This window comes from Eublepharis macularius, chromosome 4 (assembly GCF_028583425.1).
Source record: "Eublepharis macularius isolate TG4126 chromosome 4, MPM_Emac_v1.0, whole genome shotgun sequence".
Taxonomy (NCBI): domain Eukaryota; kingdom Metazoa; phylum Chordata; class Lepidosauria; order Squamata; family Eublepharidae; genus Eublepharis; species Eublepharis macularius.
This window is the reverse complement of record NC_072793.1, coordinates 97,289,699-97,308,805: the sequence shown is the minus strand read 5'-3', so window position 1 is coordinate 97,308,805 and position 19,107 is coordinate 97,289,699. Positions and strand designations below refer to the sequence as shown.

Sequence of the window (19,107 nt, the reverse complement as noted above, 5' to 3'; positions counted from 1 at the left end):
AGTGACCTCATTGCATCACAAAGGCGCCTCAGAAAGGCTCTACCTGGCGCCACCACCTTGCATGCAAAGTTAAGATGGCCTACGACCTGTTGGAGCTCCACTAGGGAAACTTTCCGCTTGCCCAAGAGGGTCTGCAATCGAGACCGCAACTCCTGGAGCTTTACCAAGGGCAGCCGCGAAGTCTGCTGCTCGGTATCCAATTCTATCCCAAGGAAGGTCAAAACCGTCGTGGGACCCTCCGTCTTTTCGTGTGCTAAGGGAACACCCAACTCGTCAGCTAAACGTACAAAATCATCCAACAGACAAGCACACTGACCCGTGTGTGGGGGCCCAACCAGGATAAAATCATCCAAATAGAAGGCGGAGTCACGGCAGCGTTGCCTGTGACGTAGTGCCCACTCCAGGAACGTACTAAAACGCTCAAACACTGCGCAGGAAACGGAGCAACCCATGGGAAGGGCTCTATCCATGTAAAATTTGCCCTCAAAGGCAAACCCCAGCAGTTCAAAGTCGTCTGGGTGCACAGGGAGAAGGCGAAATGCTGACTTGATGTCGCATTTCGCCATCTCTGCACCCCGACCGCAACGTCTAACCACTTTGACCGCCTGGTCAAAGGAAGTGTAACGCACTGAGCAAAAATGCTCAGGAATTGCGTCGTTAACCGAACCGCCCCTAGGGAAAGACAGGTGGTGAATAAGCCGGAATTCACCTGCTGCCTTCTTAGGCACTACTCCCAAGGGAGAAACCCGCAGATAAGGAACTGGAGGGGAGGGGAAAGGGCCTAAAACCCTGCCCTCGGCACATTCCTTCTGGATCTTTGCCCGCACTCCTCCATGCCAATAACTGAACGCAAATTGGCTGACATGAAGGCGGTTCTGGGGCCTTGATAAGGAATACGGAAACCAAACAAAAAACCTTGTAACAAAAACTGGGCATCCACCTTGTTAGGGTAGTCATCCAACATGGCCTCAAGGACCCTCACTTTTATTGGGCTGGGGCCCTTCACTAAGCCCCTGTTGCCCTGAGGGGCCACCCCCTTTCTTTCCGAACGGCCGCTGCCTCTTACAGGCATTGAGGGCATGCGGACCTCGGCAGGTCGGGCATTCATGTCCAAACCGACAGTTTTTACGGTTGCAGACCCCTTTCGAGGTAAACTCAAAGCAAAGCAGCCGGGGCTGAACCGACTGCCCCGCCGAGGCGCGGGAACCGTAAGAACCCTGGGCAAACCCCCCAGAAGCCTGTGAAGAACGCTGCACAATATGACCACTATCAGACCTGTCCCCAACTGAAGACTTAGCCGGGGTCATCAGCTGCAACCACAGGTGCTGGTGGACTTGATCCCAAGGCAGAGATGGGTTCAAGGCCGCCCGCATCCGGAATTCTTCGTCATATTGCAGCCAGGCTGCTCCTAAGAATTCCGTGTGAGCCCTATAAATGTCCATGTACTGGAACAGTGGTGCCGCCCTCCAGGGCTGTGCCCTAGCTATGACTCCCGCGTAAATGAGAAAACCAGGGAGCCAATTATGCCATGTTCTATCTATTTTGCGCCTCTTGATGCGCTCTTTGTCACGGTCTTCCAGGTCTTCTTTATCCTTCTTCTCCAGATCTCTGAAGAGAAGGGTAAAGACATCTACATAATCCCCGCGCAGGATCTTCTCCCTAGTGGCCGGGGTAAGATGATCGCCTAACGGCATGGCCGTGTCCCCAACTGGGAGGGCCCTATAAGGCACAGAACCATAATTGGACCAGGGAACTCCATAATAAGAGCCCCATGGTGGAACCATGCCCATGCCTTGAAACTGTGCCGAGGGGGGCACCCAACTAGCAGCCCCAGGCGGCTGCCCAGGGACAGCCGGCTGGCACCAGTTGCCCCAATCCGGAAACAAACTGGAACAAGATGGACCCCCCGAGGAACCAGAGTGCGTACCCGCCGCATGTGGTGCATTTTGCTGCGCCTGCCCCCAAGGCCAAGCGCCTGGCTGCTGCGGCCAAGAACACTTACCGTCAGCCTCGGGCGGTTGCACCACCAGCGCCACTTGTCCAGCATCCTGGGTCCAAGTCCCCTCTACCTCCGTGGCTGCCGACTCCGCCACCTCGTCCTCAACGATATTACCAGCCGTAGAAGTAGATGGAGCCGAAGTACCACCCGAAGATGCCCCTTCTAAAGCCGCTAAACGAGAGAGAATATCGTTAAGCGATGCAGTCTTAGACGCAACCCTCACGGGTCTCTTACTCGCCGGTTCCGCTGACGGAGCGGAAGATGCCCGTGCTTGCTCTAAAGCAGCAATCCTGGCTAAAATATCGCGTCTTGCGGGAACATCGTCCTCCTCGTCAGATGATAAGGCAGTGGCCACGCGCTTAGGTGGGCGCTTTGCAGGCTGCTTGCCTTTAGCCACACCTGTACCCTTCTTGGGTGGCATCCTAAATCAAGTTAAAGAAGTGGCAGTTAAAGACAGGAATGTTGAATTACAGCCAAGCCACTTAACCACTGCGCTACAGCAGGTCTACAGGGGGGAACCCCGCCCCCTGACAGAAACAGCTGAAGAAGCTGGAGCAGGTAGGGGAGGCTCAGCAGGCCGCCTTCAAAGCTACAGTGCAGTAGCGGGATTTGAACCAGAAAACTGGTTCACAGCCAGCCCACTTAACCACTGTGCCCAACTGCTCCAACAAAGGCCCAGACATGAGAAATCGGCCCCCGATACAGCCCAAGGACCGGGGGAGATGACACAGGTCAGGCCCTGCAAGTAACTCTCCGGTACCTTTGGCACCTATAGGGCCCAGAATGTCTGCTAGAGGTACCGCACCCAAAATGGCCGCCAAAGGCTGGACAAAATGGCCACCGCAACAGCCGGGGGAAATTAGAGCCGGCCGTTACAAAAGTGCAGGGAGGCTTCCCCCAAATGCACGCCCGCCCTAAACCAGGTTGAGGGGGGGGCTCTGAAAACGGCCCGCCGGCCCGTAACCAACGGCGCGCCGCGGCAGCAGTGGGCAGGAGAAATACCCCCCCACCCCAGAGCCGCCGGAGGCCAGGTAAGCGGCGGCGAGGCACCCAGTTGCCCTTAGGGGCCAAACGGGCGTTGCGCGAAGCGCAGAGCACAGACGAGGCGCCGGGACGCAGCCGCGCCGAAGTGGAAGGCACGAGCGCTCCTTCCTTACAGTCCCTCGCTCTGCTGAACGAACCGGGGCGGCGGGAGGGGGGGGAACGGCACGCAGGCTCGCACGCCGACCCCCTCCCGACCACAAGGGCGGGGGGAAAGAAAGCCGCCCACCGCGCCCCCACTCGGCGCCCGAAGCTCAGTAAAGGCGGCAGCTGCAAAGCACTCCAAATATCCCAAACCCCGCACGACCCCGAGCCGGGCAGCAATATGCCAAACGGCCAGTCGCTGCGAAGGCAGGGGGGGGGAGAGCAAGTTCCGCCCCTCCGCCCTAGCCAACCCTTCACCCAGCCGGGTAAGAAAGCCGCGATGATCCGACTGGTCCTGCGTCAGCCAAGGCCTCGTGCCGGGGAGCAAACTGACAACGTCTTGCCTCCACCGAGCACGAGGCAAGACTGAAGCCACGGGGGCGGAGAGGCAGAAAGACGCCGCAAGACTCCGCCCCCAGGCTGAATCCCCGGATGAGGCTAAAGCTGTCTGCCTCCATCCCTGCAGTGGGGCAAATGGCTGCCACCTGCTTAAAGGTGGGGCAAGCCCCAAGCAGGATTGGCAGTACAACCCACCTAGATCTGTACTGTACTGCCTAACCCAGTCAGCTCAGGCAGGAACCTTTCTCCTGAGTCTACTCAGCATTAAGGTTCCAAAGATTCTTTAACTGCAGGTGCCGCGGACAGAAACTGTGATCTTATATAACAGCATGCACATTATGTTCTCTACATCTTGACTGTGGCTGAGTGTATGCATTATATGCATCAGTTAAACATAACTGTTATTAGTTGTTAGGCATGTAGGGGTGATGAACCATAGTACTGCAGAAGAGACATGCAGAGGGGAGTCATCTGTTTACATGACTGCCCTCCTGTCTACTAAACTGCTTGCCATAGGCTAAACATTAGAATCATAGAAATGTAGAGCTGTAAGTGACACTAAAGGTCATCTAGTCCAACCCCCTGCACAATGCAGGAAATTCACAACCACACATCCCTTCCTCCAATGACCCTGCTCAATACCCAGGGGAAGATAAAAAATGTTCAGGATTCCTGGCCAATCTGTCCTGGAAGAAAATTCCTTCCTGATCCCAAACTGGTTATCAACATTATCCTGGGCATATTAGAAAGGTCCGCCAGAGGGCTGAGCACAGGCTCATACCTTCCTGCTTTCCATCTCACAATCTGCCTAAGTTCATATTGAATCATAAAATCAGCATTGCTGATTTATGTAATGGAACAAATATTTGGACTGTACTCTGGATACAAGCTGAACAGAAAGAAAACAAAGATGATGCTACTTTCAACAACAGCAGCAGAACAAGAAGGGATAGGAAAAATAACGCATTGTGCCTCTACTTCAAAGCCAATAAAATACCTAGGGATGTATGTATTAGCCTGAAATGAGAATCTTTATAAGGATAATTATCAAAAAGTCTGGATAAAAATTACCAAAGATTTGCAGAGATGGGATAAATCGGAAATTTCAAGGGTAAGATTTAAAATATTACAGGATGACAAAAAATGAGGAGGACTGGCTGTACTGAACTTTAAGTTATATCACCAAGTGGTGGCACTAGTTTGGATAACAAGCTGGATTATAAACCCAAGTAGCAGATGCATCCAACTGGAGACAGAGAATGGCAAAGAAGGTATCCACAATTATCTATGCCTTAAGAAATCACTGAAATCTATCAAAAAAACAGGATAGAACTCACATACTAAGAGATGGACTATTTAAAACATGGTTTCAGTGTAGAAACAGATTAAGCCCACTGGTCTCCCCATCGATGTTGCCAGTAAATGCTTACTATGACACAGCCACCAGAAGCAGAATTGATCAGTTCAGCTATGAGTCAATGTTTGATGAGAAGGGACATATGAAAACCTGGCAAGAAATTCAAGATCAAGGTAGAAATATTCCATGGCTGATGTATCACCAAACGGTATCAAGGCTAAAAGAAGAATTTCTTAAACTAGCCTGTAGATTAAGGAAAAAAACAGAATTTGAACTATTAATATCTGGAGATCTGAAACATCTCTTAGGGAAAATTTACAAAATGTTATTGCAACACCACACAGAAACGAAACAAGTCAAAACATGTATGATAAAATAGGCTTCCAACTGCCCAATATAAGACTATATTATGAAGTAATATGTCTGGTATGGTTAAAAGACTGGATAACGTTAAAAAATCGTAAACTGCTGGCCTTGGAGGGGCATAAAAAATTATTTGGATGGCATGCATACATGTGGTATGACAAAGTAAAAGCAGACTCGATGTTTTTGCACTACTACATTCGGAGAAGCCTCTTCACAGTCTGGAAAAAATATAAGGTTTACATGGAAGATGGAATTCCTTCATGGGTGGTTCCATATGAAGTAATAGATCCGAGAACCGTTGACAATGAGAAGCAGTGCCTAACATACAAGGAGATAACACAAGTACAACACTCAATGCTAAAAATAAAAACAGAAGAAGAGTTGTCTCCTTGTTATGGATGGTTCCAGTATAGACAGATTAGAGATCTTTACAACTCAGACTGCTTAAGAGGAGGCATAAGAATGGAAAACTCTGAACTAGAAGAAGTGATGTTACAAGAAGGCAAGAAAGAAATATCTAAAATTTATAAATTACTTCTGAAATGGTATACAGAGGATGAAACAGTTAAAACCCAGATGGTGAAGTGGGCAATAAATTTTCACAAAGAAATAACAATGGAGGCGTGGGAATACCTGTGGAAAAACACATTGAAGATTTCAACTTGTACGAATATTAAAGAGAATGGATATAAAATGATCTACAGATGGTATTTAACGCCAAAGAAAATTGCGCTAGGGAATACAAACATGTCAGACAAATGCTGGAAATGTAAAAATCATGAAGGATCACTGTATCATATGTGGTGGACTTGTGAAGTAGCTAAGCAATATTGGGGAGATATAATTGAAGGAATTAATGAGATTTTACAAACTCAAATAAATAAGAACCCAGAATTGTTGCTACTGATAATCTAAGCTAATATTATGACTAAGAAAATTTGAAGTAAAATGGATATATTAGAAAATTTATACTATATATTATATATATTATGATTTATGGTACTAGTATAGGCACTGTACACTATATTGGGATGCTATATTTTAACGCATGCTAGGTTATATTGTATGGAATAATATATAACAAATACTATATTGATAGTATACTATATTGATTAGTATATTGGATAGAGAATATGCATAAAAGAATTAGAATATGGCTAGAGCAAGAGACATTATAATTTAAGTGCTATAGATAAATACATGTTATGTTATATTACGTTAGGTTATGTCATACTTTAATGCATGCTATGTTATGTGGTAGGGTACAATATACAGTAAATATTATACTGACAGTATAGTTGAAAGAGTATTTGTATAAAAGAATTAGAATATGCTTAGAGTAAGAGATATTGTGATCTGTGTGTTGAAGAAAAATATAAATGAAATAGTATTAAGGAAAAAAAGGGGGTAAGGGTTGGAAAGCTGTTGGAAGTCAATAGGGAGGGGGGAGGAAAAGGGTGGGGAATAGGACTAATTAGATATGAAGGGAATGTATGTAATAAATTTTAAAGGTTAAACTCACCAATAAAATTTTTTATTAAAAAAAAACATGTATGATAAAATGGATGGAAAATTTGGGAGAAACTATTCTGATGAATGTATGGGAAGACCTATGGACTAAGGATATAAAATTTACAGCCTGTCAGTTACTAAGTGAAAATTGATATAAAATGTTTTTAGACAGTACATCACCCCTAAAGACATTGCGAAAATTGCTAAAGGCTATAATGGACAGTGCTGGAAATGTCAGTGCATGGATGCAACATTTTACTATATATGGTGGACTTGTAAGAAAGCATGAAAATACTGGATACTGGATACATGAAGAGATGCAGAAGATTTTCAAACAATGATTTGAGTTGAATCCAAAAAAACATATTATTAAACATCTTACCAAATAATCTCAGAAAAGAGCAAGGATACCTCTATCATTACATGGCAACAGCAGCTGGAGTGCTATATGCAGCGAGATGAAAAGCTGATGCCTCTCCTGAAGTGTCAGAGTGAACAGATAAGGTTCATAAATATGCCTCAATGGCCAAATTAACTACTTATGTACACAATAGATCAATAGCTGAATATTGGGGGAAATGGAGGGATTTCTTTGATTACTTAGGCTAGAACTAATATTAATGAAGGTAACGTAGTATAATGATAAAAGGGTGAAACACAGGGAATGATAGTAAAATTGTTGATATTAAATTTTGTATAAGTAATTAAGGAGTATAAGTAATTAAGGAAGGAGATTCATTATACAACTAAAATCTGTTATTAAAATTCTTTTTTTATATTTTTATCAGTTTAACTCAATTTTAAATGTAGTGCTTGTTTAAGTTACAAATTAATTTCAAATGTACTATTTGTATAAGTTAGTGTAAGTTTCATATTAATTTCAACTACTACCAGTATAACCTTTATTATGCACTTTCTATTGTCATATTCTATCTTGCTTTTTAAATAAAATCATCTATTTTAAAAAAAATTCAGCATTGCTGACAGCCATATAGTCTCTACTTAAAACCCTTCAAAGGAGGAGAGCCCACCACCTCCCAAGGAAGCCTGTTCCACAGAGGAACTTCTCTTACTGTCAGGAAGTTTTTCCTAAAGTTTAGCAGAAAACTTTTTTGGTTTAATTTTTACTTGTTGGTTCTTGTACGACCATCTAGGACAACAGAAAACAGCTCTGCTCTGTCATCTATGTGACAGCTTTTCAAGTACTTAAAGAGGGCTCTCATATTAGCTCTCAGTTGTCTCATCTCCAGGCTAAACATACCCAGTTCCTTCAACCTTTCCTCATAGGACTTGGTCTGCAGACCTTCACCATCTTTGTAGCCCTCTTTTGGACATGTTCCAGCTTGTCAACATCCTTTTTGAACTGTCCAAAACTGAACACAGTACTCCAAATGAGGTCAAACCAGAGCAGAGTAAAGTGATACCATCACTTCACATGATCTGGATATGATATTTCTGTTGATGCAGCCCATTCTGTGTATCCTTTTTCCCAATAACAAAGTGATGTGAGGCTCAGCTGAACATGGGCTCCATCTGTGTAGTGGAAAGTGGGGCTTTTTTCTACTTATCTATAGAGTTGCCAGTGGGACTAGGGATCCATTCATGGGTGCGAGGAGTGGGTATGGTCCCTGGCCAGGCTGAAGCCCATACATTGCTCATTGGCTAATGAGGATTGCGCTTTTGTGTTGTCTTACTTTTCCAGAGCCTTTCATTACAACTGGCAGAGTCATGGCTGCCAGCTGCTGCCTTTGACACAGCATTCACATCAAACCCGGTTGCAGAGGAATGTACACTATGACCTCTACCAGAAGAAAGGTAGGATGGCAGGCTTGAGCTATGCAAAGAAGGGGAGGGAAATAAATAAATAAGCAACACAGTCCAGCCAACAGACCAGAAGGACAAAAAGCGATGCAGGACGAATTACTGGACTCAAATCTGTAAGTTGTGGTGCCATAAAAGAGGAAAGTCTAAGGGAAAGCCAGCGTTGCTGTAATGGGGTGGGGAATGACCTGGAAGTATGTCAGTTGTAAAAGAACTGGATGAAAAACAGCACAATTATTAGGCGAACTGTCAGTGAAAGCATTTTAGGAGGAATAGCTTAAGTTGCAAAGAGTACACCCGAGTTAGGACAGATGTCGAGAGCTACATTGGTTATTCAGAACTGGTGGGTAGGGGTGTGCAAAGGCACTCTGTTTCGTGTTTCTTGTTTCGGGTTTTTCCGAAACAAGAATCTTTTTCGGAAATAGCAAAACCCGAAAAGTCTAGCCGTTTCGGGTTTAGCGTTTCGGGTTTGTTTCGGGTTGTTTCGGGTTTCTTTCGGGTTTTTTCAATGGGAAAATGCCTCCGTCTTCCCGGACGCCTGGAGGAGGCATTTTCCCACCGAATCAAGCCAAAATTGGTAGGGACCTTCCTCTAACTCCTCTCTAACAACCCCCCAAGTTTCAGACCGATTGGACTTTGGGACCCCCTACCAGGACCCCCTATCCTCGCATAAGAAAGGGAAGGGTGAGCATATTGTTAGCTTGCTGCTGCTCATCTTCTTCTTCATTATTTCCTATGGGGAAAAAATGAAGAGGCAGGCTTCCTTTGCCAGGGGTGGCATTTTGCATGCAAAATGCCCCCCAACCCTCAGGGGCCCTTCTCCCACCCTTCCTCCTACCCCCCACCAAGGCTCAGCCTGCTCCCACTTGGGGGGGCATTTCATGGCCTCCCCGAGTAGGTGCTCTTTTCTCTACTACTTACAGCTGGGGGAGGCTTGTCTTGCCAGGGGTGGCATTTTCCATGCAAAATGCCCCCCTACCCTCAGGGGCCCTTCTCCCACCTTACCTCCCACCCCCCACCAAGGCTCAGCCTGCTCCCACTTGGAGGGGCATTTCATGGCCTCCCCAAGTAGGTGCTCTCAGCCCCCAAAGTCCACCCCCTACAGCCCCACACAAACCCAATTCCCCCCCAGCTGCCACACACAGACCCAAATCCCCACATTAGCCCCTCACAGACCCAAATCCACCCCCAGCAGCCCCACACCCATAACCCCAGGAACAGGCTGGCAAAGGCCAGCCCTCTCCCTTTGTTCCCTATGCTGGGAACTTCTAAACTCTCTTTCCCTGGGCAATTCTGCACAGCCCAGGGGTGCCACAATGGTGGGCACACTTCTGAGTGCCAGCTGGTCCCTGTGAAAGAGCACCTGAACCACAGACACCCTCCCTCAAATTCCCCCACCACCTACAGAGATGGCTGGCCAGCCCGCCCCATTGTTCCCTATGATGGGAACCAACTGTACAACAAAGAATAAAACACGAACAACACAAAATAAAGTTTTTTAAAAATTATTTTCTCCCTTTCAAAGTACAAATAGGCAAAGCATTATGACACATTACACCAGCAGTCCCCCACACAGAAAAATTAACACAACTCACTTAACATCAGAGAATCACAAAAACACAATTCCTGTCAAAAATACTTTATTTCTTGAACAGTTTTAGGTTACACAGCAGGGGGGCACACCAAAGGGCATGGCAGCAGTATCTTACACAAAAATAACACAACTCACTTAACACCAGAGAATAACAAAAGCACAATTCCTTTCAAAAACACTTTATTTCTTGAACAGCTTTAGGTTACACAGTAGGAGGGCACAACAGGGCATGATAGCAGTGTACTACACAAAATAATACAACCCACTTCACCGTTTTTGACAGCAATTGTGTTTGGGTGATTCTCTGATGTGAAGTGAGTTGTGTTATTTTTGTGTAGTACACTGCTTTCATGCCCTGTTGTGCCTTCCTACTGTGTAACCTAAAGCAGTTAAAGAAATAAAGTGCTTTTGACAGCATTTTTGGGGGTGATTCTTTAATGTGAAGTGAGTTGTATTATTTTTGTGTAAGATACTGCTGCCATGCCCTTTGGTGTGCCCCCCCGCTGTGTAACCTAAAGCTGTTGAAGAAATAAAGTGTTTTTGACAGGAATTGTGCTTTTGTGATTCTCTGATGTTAAGTGAGTTGTGTTATTTTTGTGTAAGATACTGCTGCCATGCCCTTTGGTGTGCCCCCCTGCTGTGTAACCTAAAGCTGTTCAAGAAATAAAGTGTTTTTGACAGGAATTGTGTTTTTGTGATTCTCTGATGTTAAGTGAGTTGTGTTATTTTTCTGTGTGGGGGACTGCTGGTGTAATGTGTCATAATGCTTTGCCTACTTGTACTTTGAAAGGGAGAAAATAATTTTTAAAAAACTTTATTTTGTGTTGTTCGTGTTTTATTCTTTGTTGTGCAGTTGGTTCCCATCATAGGGAACAATGGGGCATCTCTGTAGGTGGTGGGGGAATTTGAGGGAGGGTGTCTGTGGTTCAGGTGCTCTTTCACAGGGACCAGCTGGCACTCAGAAGTGTGCCCACCATTGTGGCACCCCTGGGCTGTGCAGAATTGCCCAGGGAAAGAGAGTTTAGAAGTTCCCAGCATAGGGAACAAAGGGAGAGGGCTGGCCTTTGCCAGCCTGTTCCTGGGGTTATGGGTGTGGGGCTGCTGGGGGTGGATTTGGGTCTGTGAGGGGCTAATGTGGGGATTTGGGTCTGTGTGTGGCAGCTGGGGGGGAATTGGGTTTGTGTGGGGCTGTAGGGGGTGGACTTTGGGGGCTGAGAGCACCTACTTGGGGAGGCCATGAAATGCCCCTCCAAGTGGGAGCAGGCTGAGCCTTGGTGGGGGGTGGGAGGTAAGGTGGGAGAAGGGCCCCTGAGGGTAGGGGGGCATTTTGTATGCAAAATGCCACCCCTGGCAAGACAAGCCTCCCCCAGCTGTAAGTAGTAGAGAAAAGAGCACCTACTTGGGGAGGCCATGAAATGCCCCCCCCAAGTGGGAGCAGGCTGTGCCTTGGTGGGGGATGGGAGGAAAGGTGGGAGAAGGGCCCCTGAGGGTTGGGGGGCATTTTGCATGCAAAATGCCACCCCTGGCAAAGGAAGCCTGCCTCTTCATTTTTTCCCCATAGGAAATAATGAAGAAGAAGATGAGCAGCAGCAAGCTAACAATATGCTCACCCTTCCCTTTCTTATGCGAGGATAGGGGGTCCTGGTTTGGGGGGCCATAACATGCCCCCTCAAAGTCCAATCGGTCTGAAACTTGGGGGGTTGTTAGAGAGGAGTTAGAGGAAGGTCCCCACCAATTTTGGCTTGATTCGGTGGGAAAATGCCTCCCCCAGGCGTCCGGGAAGACGGAGGCATTTTCCCATTGAAAAACCCGAAACAACCCAAAACAACCCGAAACGTTTCGGGTTATTTTGTTTCGGATAACCCGAAACATTTCGGGTTTCCCAAAACGTTTCGGATAACCCGAAACAACCCGAAACAAGTTTGTTTCGGGTTTCTTTCGGGTTTCAGAAACCCAGATTGCACACCCCTACTGGTGGGTGTAAGTGGCAGGGGAGGATCTCAGCTTTGCTCCATTACCTATAAATTGTCTCAGTTTCCCCTCAAACTGGGTCTCCAGACTAACACAGCAGAATCTCATGTGCCTGTTCAACACCCTGCTTGTATGAACTCTGAAATATAAGCACCCACACCCTCCAGTATTTCACAGGTGGGAATAGGGACATGTTTATGAATGTATGGAGAGCACAGCTGAGAACTCTAACTACAAGATTTTTCATTGAGTGGACCAATGTAATGAGTCAAGAGGAATTTCTGATTTGAAAACATGGTAGCAGCAGTTTATTTTAAACAGTGGCCATCATTTTAAAAAGTTTGTTCTTTATTTTGCCATTTATAGTCGACCAAATTGGTATATAGAGGGTTCCCAAGCAATATCCCATTGAGGCACTGTCCCACTTCCTCAAGGTTGCTATAAACAATCATGCGCCTTCCTTCCACAACCTGAGACCACATCCAAGTTAAACAAGTTTAAGAGGACATTTATGGTCTAATTGTAAAATTATCTGGATCACTTCATGTTATCACAGGAGTAACTTTGTCAGTGACAGAATAACGCAGTTTCACTGTTACTGCTTAACATCTCAAAGATAATTGTGTAGCCCAGTCTACAAGAAAAATTGTCCCCATTTGGATTTTTTCCTCAAATCCACTAGAAAACTTACCAGTTAGGAAAAAAAACACTCATTCTAGGGTCTGAAACCTGTTAGGTTTAATATGAAGCAGATCCAGCACTCACCTGAAATTAGCCTGAGAACATTTTCCACATCAGGGCACTGTTCTGGAATTGTTAAGTAATAGAAATACATCCTGGGAGATTTGGAACAGTAGGAGGCTATGTACACAGGTTGTAAATGGTTCATAATTAAGCAGAACACTTAGTTCTATTATCAGATAAGAGAGCAGTATGATCTTTTATGATGGGTGTCTGTCTCATCCTGTTGCCAGGAGACAGGTCTACTTTTCCAGTCTGGTTTCTGAGAGAGAGTAGGCAGTAGTAATCTAGATATTGTGTGAGTCAGAGGCAAAAATATTGCCCAGTTCCACCTTCTCTTGTTCTCTTGCTCTTAAGGTAGGACAACCTCTCATCATTCTGGAAGATACAATGTGACAAAAAATCCAGTCTTTATTTATTTATTTAGGTTATTTCTATGCAACTTCTTCATGATCTTTCCCCCCAGTTCTGGCCCCATACTATTTCGATGTATCCTCCAAGTTCTTCACGGATGGTCAAAATACTCTGATTCAGTCTCCATACTGCTTTGCATCCTGCATTTAAGGGTTTCATCTGCTGCAGAATCAATCTTTCCACGGCTTTTCTGCAGCACTTCTCCCTGCACAAATATCCTGATGCTTCCCCCCACCCCCAGTGTTAAGACTGCTTTTTTTCAGTGCAAGATGTTTTCTTCTGGATGAGCCCTGCCCCTACCTTTCAATCTCTCTTGCGTTCTGATTGGTTGGACAGCAATGTGAACACCATTTCCTCTCCTTTCTTCTGCCACCACTTAACCCTTTTTTTAAAAAGTCTTTGTTCATTTTGTGTTGTGTGTGCATAATAGCCTCAGTAGCTACTTTGGAAATAAATCGTCTTCTCAGGCAAAACAGCATTGCTCAGAAAGTCCTCTGGTTGTTTTTTTTTTAAAATTAAAACACCAATGCTGCAGTGTTGCTATTTCAACCAAATAAATAAATAAATAAAGGGTTTGCGTTCCGGGGAGCAGGGGGGATGTTGTGATGGCCTAACATAAAAACTCAGCAGAAAGTCCTGAATCCTGCTTAATATTTCAAAACAGTTTCCCTCTAGAACACCTCAGCCAAATATACATGCATGCACAAAAAAACCCACTGACAAAACCGTTGTAGCGTTGTCTTCCCCCAGAAAGCCTACAGTAGAATAAGGGCATTTTTTAAGGGCAGAAATAAAAAACAGACACCACTTCAGTTTGACTCCCTCAAAGTGTGGAATTAAAGAGTTGAAGCACTACATGGCCAAAACTGATGAATAAAGCGGTTCCGATTCTTATGAGCCAAATATGCAAAAAGATCAATGTAAAGTTCACCATGTGGAAGATGCCCACAGAGTCTGCTTAAGGCAGCTTACAAATTAAAACCTAATAAGAACATTAGCACCATAAAAATTGTAACAAATAATAAAATATTTTTTTAAAGCAAGATATTAAAAATGGCCTAAAACATATAGCATCTTAAAACGAATCTGGTAAAATACTTGACTACGAAGATGACATAGTCTTTTTCATTTTTCATGGGCTGTATTGATATTACTGTAGTTGTGCTCTCTCCCTTCCACAGCTTATACAGTGAACTGCATTATGGGAGATGGGTCAAGCTACAGAGGGACACAGTCGGTGACAAAAAATGAGGAGACCTGTCAACACTGGCGATTGAAAGTTCCTCATGATCATAGGTACAGTAGGGACAATGATAACATAGCTGTACTGTGCTGTGGGGTTCCATCTTTGAAAATTTTAAAGAAGCTGAACAATCATCAAGTAATATCTCAGCCTAACAAAGTGAAACCCATGCTTCTTTCTGCAGGGCTTGTCTCCTGGTTAGGAGGCTGTAACCCACCCCCAAAGAATTGAAAAGTTATTAATAGATGTCATGGGCAATCACGTGTTCATTCACATGTCCTCACATTCACCAAAATGAATCAGTGGGAGAGAGAGTTTTTATATTTATACAGAAAACAGAGCATACAGAGAAGGGGAGCTCTCTCCCCTAACCTTACTATGCTCCATTTTGGAGACGGTGTTCTAGCCGTGCTGTATACTGGGACAGCCTGGAAGAATTCTCAAAGGGATGGAACTAACAAACGTAACATGAAGGAGGGAACAAGATTCCTGCTCTTCATTTGCATGCTCCTTTTTTTTAGTTTAAAAAATCACCCCACTTTACAGGACTATGTGAATAAGTTCAAGTGGATCCACCTATAATGGGTGAGTTTGCCCTTAGAGTGGGTATTAGATATGTCTTCACTAGCATGTTATTCCTGGATTATGCCTCAGGATATGGGCAAAAGTATTACCTCATAAAACAGTTACTGACCCCCCTCCAAAATGTTCCCAGTAATGTCTGAGTAGATATTTTAAGACTCTTTTTCTCTAAAAGACTGTTATTCGGAAAATCACAAAACCAGCTTTTGTCCATTTGAGACAATGAAGAGTTTTGAGGGTCATCGGGGTGGAGAGGAGAGAACAGAGCATACATTTTAAAATAACTGTCAAAATCTATGCAAATAAAAAGCACTAATTAGTATATGTAATTTGAATCCCCCCTGTGCAAGCACTGAGTCATTACTGACCCATGGGGGTCTGAATTTGGAGTTTCTGATCAAATGTAGCATTCTGTTGTCCATTTGACAATTTCAGCTGGAACAATTACTTGGACCTGTCATTCTTCTCCAATTCTCAATTTGTGTTATAAGGTTTTCACCATCGCTACATAATGGGTTAGAAGAAAATTACTGCCGCAATCCAGACAAAGATCAGCGTGGTCCCTGGTGCTACACAACTGATCCTGCCGTTCGGTTTCGAAGTTGTGGAATCAAGAAGTGTGAAGATGGTATGTAGATTGGCTTAAGAAACCTAGATATTGACCATTATTATTTTTTTAATTGCTTTTTATCTCACAATTCTTCAAAGGAGCATGTTCAAGTTGACATACCTAGTTCTGTCATTGTCACAACAACACTGTCAGATAGATTAGGCTGAGAAACAGTGGCTGGTCCAAGGCCACCCTGTTAATTGCATGGGAAGCAGGGATTTGAATGTGGATCTCTCCAGGCTTAAGGGGCAAAATACATGTGACATGAGTCAGGTCACAGGCACCTAACCCAACTCTCAATCACATGTTCACATGAGGACCAACTTTAAAAATCCTCTCAGTCACGTGTACAGCTCCAAATGCTGTGAGGACGAGTGAGGAGAACCATCTTCAGACTTCTCTCCTGCACCATTTTCATCAGTGGCAATAGCCATGGAGGGCCTGTTTGCCCCCTTGTTGGGCTCTGTATGCCCTCGGATGGATACATGGAGCCCAGGTGAGTAAACAGGCCTTCCTGTGGCTGTTTCCGCTAGTGAAAATGGTGCAATATGGAAGACCGAAGGCTTGCTTCCCCCTCGCAGCGTTTGTAGCTGCACAAAGTGATGGAGAGGTTATTTTAAAGTGTTTTTTTTTAAAGTTAGTTCCTGAGTGAACATGTCTGAGAGGCTGGGCACCCATGACCCTGCTTGTATTATATTTAACATGCATTTTAGCCTTCCAACTAACACTCTAACCACTGTCCTGCTTTGGCTCTGTATCAGAGCATAGGTATCTGGTGCTGTGGCACATGATCATACATAAAGGCTCGCTTGTCTGCATAGAGGCATTTGCACTGTGGTTGTAGAGTTTGAGCTCCAAATATCTTGGGGAATAGGTTGTCATCTTGAAGTAGTTTTGTGGTGGTGATTTGGGAAACAACTTAGTAAAAGGAACCAGAGAGATCTTCAGATCAAGCAACACTCTCCCAATATGGATTTTTTTTTACATTAACTTATTCCATGACCTGGCTTGATGTTTTGCCTTGAACTCTCCCAGCAGCATGCAAAGGCCATCAGAATTAGTAATGGGAACAGCTACGGTAGATGGATACAAAGGTCTTTTCTTCTTCTAGAGCCCCATCGCTGCACTGTGGAAATAAGTACTTTGTACACTCCACTTCTCTGAGTGATGAGTTTGCTTTCCTTTGGATGAGAGAGAGAGAGTGATCAATGCAGACTTATTAGCAGTTCACCCATTACAGAGTATACAGGCTGGGTCCAGGGATCCCCCACCACGTGTCACACTCATATGTGAGTTGCAAGTTTTCAATTTACACACGCATGGTGCCCAGTGGTTTTAGGGAGTGAGCTATTGGGAAAACCTATGAGTGTACACCTGAGTTTCCCCAATGGGCCAAATAATGCCCCCTTCCATGGACTGTTACAGGCAATGAAGCCCTTTTCCCACACATGCTTATCCATACAAGGCATTGCACGCATGGAAATTGAGGGGAACCTGCAACTCACATGTGACTGCTAGTCAGGACACAAAGTGGGGACCATGGACACATTCTGTGGATTCTACAATGGGTGAATTGACCCTTACAGTGTGTCTTTGAATATTTGTTTTATTTACAAATATCCATCTTAGGTGGAGGAAAATAAGCCCCTCCTGTAGGCAGCAGATCTGTTACTTCTTCTGTTGTTTCTCTAGGGAAAGAGATCCTGTGCCCTAAGCTGCTTCATCATCCAACTCACAACTCTCTGTCTGCCCCAACCTCAGACTGCAGTTTCTTATTATACACATTTTCCCCTCAGTTGAGTCACCTTATCTAATCTCTCATCAGTCAATCTTTTGAAATCACAGAATCCCCAATCTGCTCTTACTAATCAAACATTCTGGGCTATTAGCCTAACTAAGGAAATGTCAACCAACAGGCATAAAAATATAATCCTCTTGGACTGGATTTCTACCTAGCCATAAGAGCTAAACTCTCTGTATCTATGCATAGGTATCTGGTACCCCAGAGGGTGTTCCAATCAGCCAATAAACAACTGCTGGTGGTCCCTGCCTTCAGGGAGGCTTGCCTAGCCTTGACCAGAGACAGGGCCTTCTTGGTCCTGGCACCAGCCTGGTGGAACTCTCAGTCTGCTACAACCCGGACCCAGCAAGATTTATTATCTTTCTACTGATCCTGTAAGACAGAGATGTTCCATCAGGCATATGGTTGAGGTTGGGCTATGGGCGAGTTTTCTTGCTGGTCTCCTGTTGGGGGGGTAGCATAAACCCCCACCCTGGTTTTTCCATCAATAGACCCCCACTGTTACTTTCATCTCCCACCCATGAAATGTCTTGGCTGGATCTGAGTAATATGGGCCACCATCTAGAGTTGTTTTATTACTGAATTATATGTTTATTTATGGTTTTAATGTAAATTTTAATACTGATGTTTATCCACTCTAAGCCCGATCACGGGGAGAGTGGACTATAAGACCAATAAATCTAATCTTTTTCTTCTGGAGGAAGTCCAAGATACAGCTTCCTATATTTATGATGAAGTTGAATTGACTCTCTTGCTGTGGAGCAGGAAGACACGCTCTGTGCTCTAACGCCACTCTGCAGATCAGAGGTTGCACAAACATTTTAATTTGCTAGTCTGTATGGCACATGCCAATGAACATTTTTCTCCAAATTTATACTCAGTGGTTACAGTTTATTTAAAGTTGACCTTGACATAAGATGTATCTGTTCTTCTTCAGGCTGAAGTGCTCTTGCAAATGAGCCCTCTTTTTTACTTCTAGACGAGCTGCGTCTCAAAGAGTGACTCTTTTTGGTCTTTTCCTTTCAGCAGTATGTATGTCATGTAACGGTGAAGACTATCAAGGCTTTGTAGATCACACTGAGTCCGGCAAGGAGTGCCAGCGCTGGGACCTGCAGTTTCCTCACAAGCATCCATACCAGCCAAACAAGTACTTGGTCCCATCCTTGAATAAACTATTAAGGGGAAGGGAAACCTTTTTCACATGAAGGTTTTCCTGATCATGGATTTTTCCAAGAGACATGGGCATCCACCCAGGCCTTACCAGTGCCTGTGAGGAACTACACTCATTGGAACCGTTATTGTGAGTCAGGGTATTTCCTGACCTCCATTTTCTGCAGAATTGTTCTCCTCCCCCTGATTCCTACATCAGGCAATGAATAGATTGGATCTAGGGCTTCCATCATGTGTAAGAGTCAGATCTAAGTTGTGGGGTGTCTTGCATTCCTGCATGAATGGTGCCAGAGATTTGGATCAGGATTGTGGTGCGTATGGAGAATGGAGTTCAACTTTCCTTCCTGCACCATTTTCCTGACCTGAAACTGTCCGGGAGAGTGCTGTTTGACCAGGGCTTTT

The 19,107-nt window shown here is 44.8% G+C and overlaps 1 protein-coding gene across 3 annotated transcripts in view; it reads left to right on the top strand.

Moving 5' to 3' along the window:
• MST1 (macrophage stimulating 1) overlaps positions 1-19,107 on the top strand; it is a 44,471-nt gene that overhangs the window by 5,865 nt on the left and 19,499 nt on the right. For 2 of the 3 annotated variants that reach the window (XM_054977484.1, XM_054977483.1), the window contains exons 3-6: positions 8,461-8,573; positions 14,481-14,595; positions 15,616-15,752; positions 18,562-18,682. In XM_054977484.1, coding sequence (XP_054833459.1) covers positions 8,461-8,573; positions 14,481-14,595; positions 15,616-15,752; positions 18,562-18,682 — 486 coding nt within the window. The remainder of the gene's footprint in view (positions 1-8,460; positions 8,574-14,480; positions 14,596-15,615; positions 15,753-18,561; positions 18,683-19,107) is intronic. The other variant, XM_054977485.1, reaches the window with a different exon arrangement.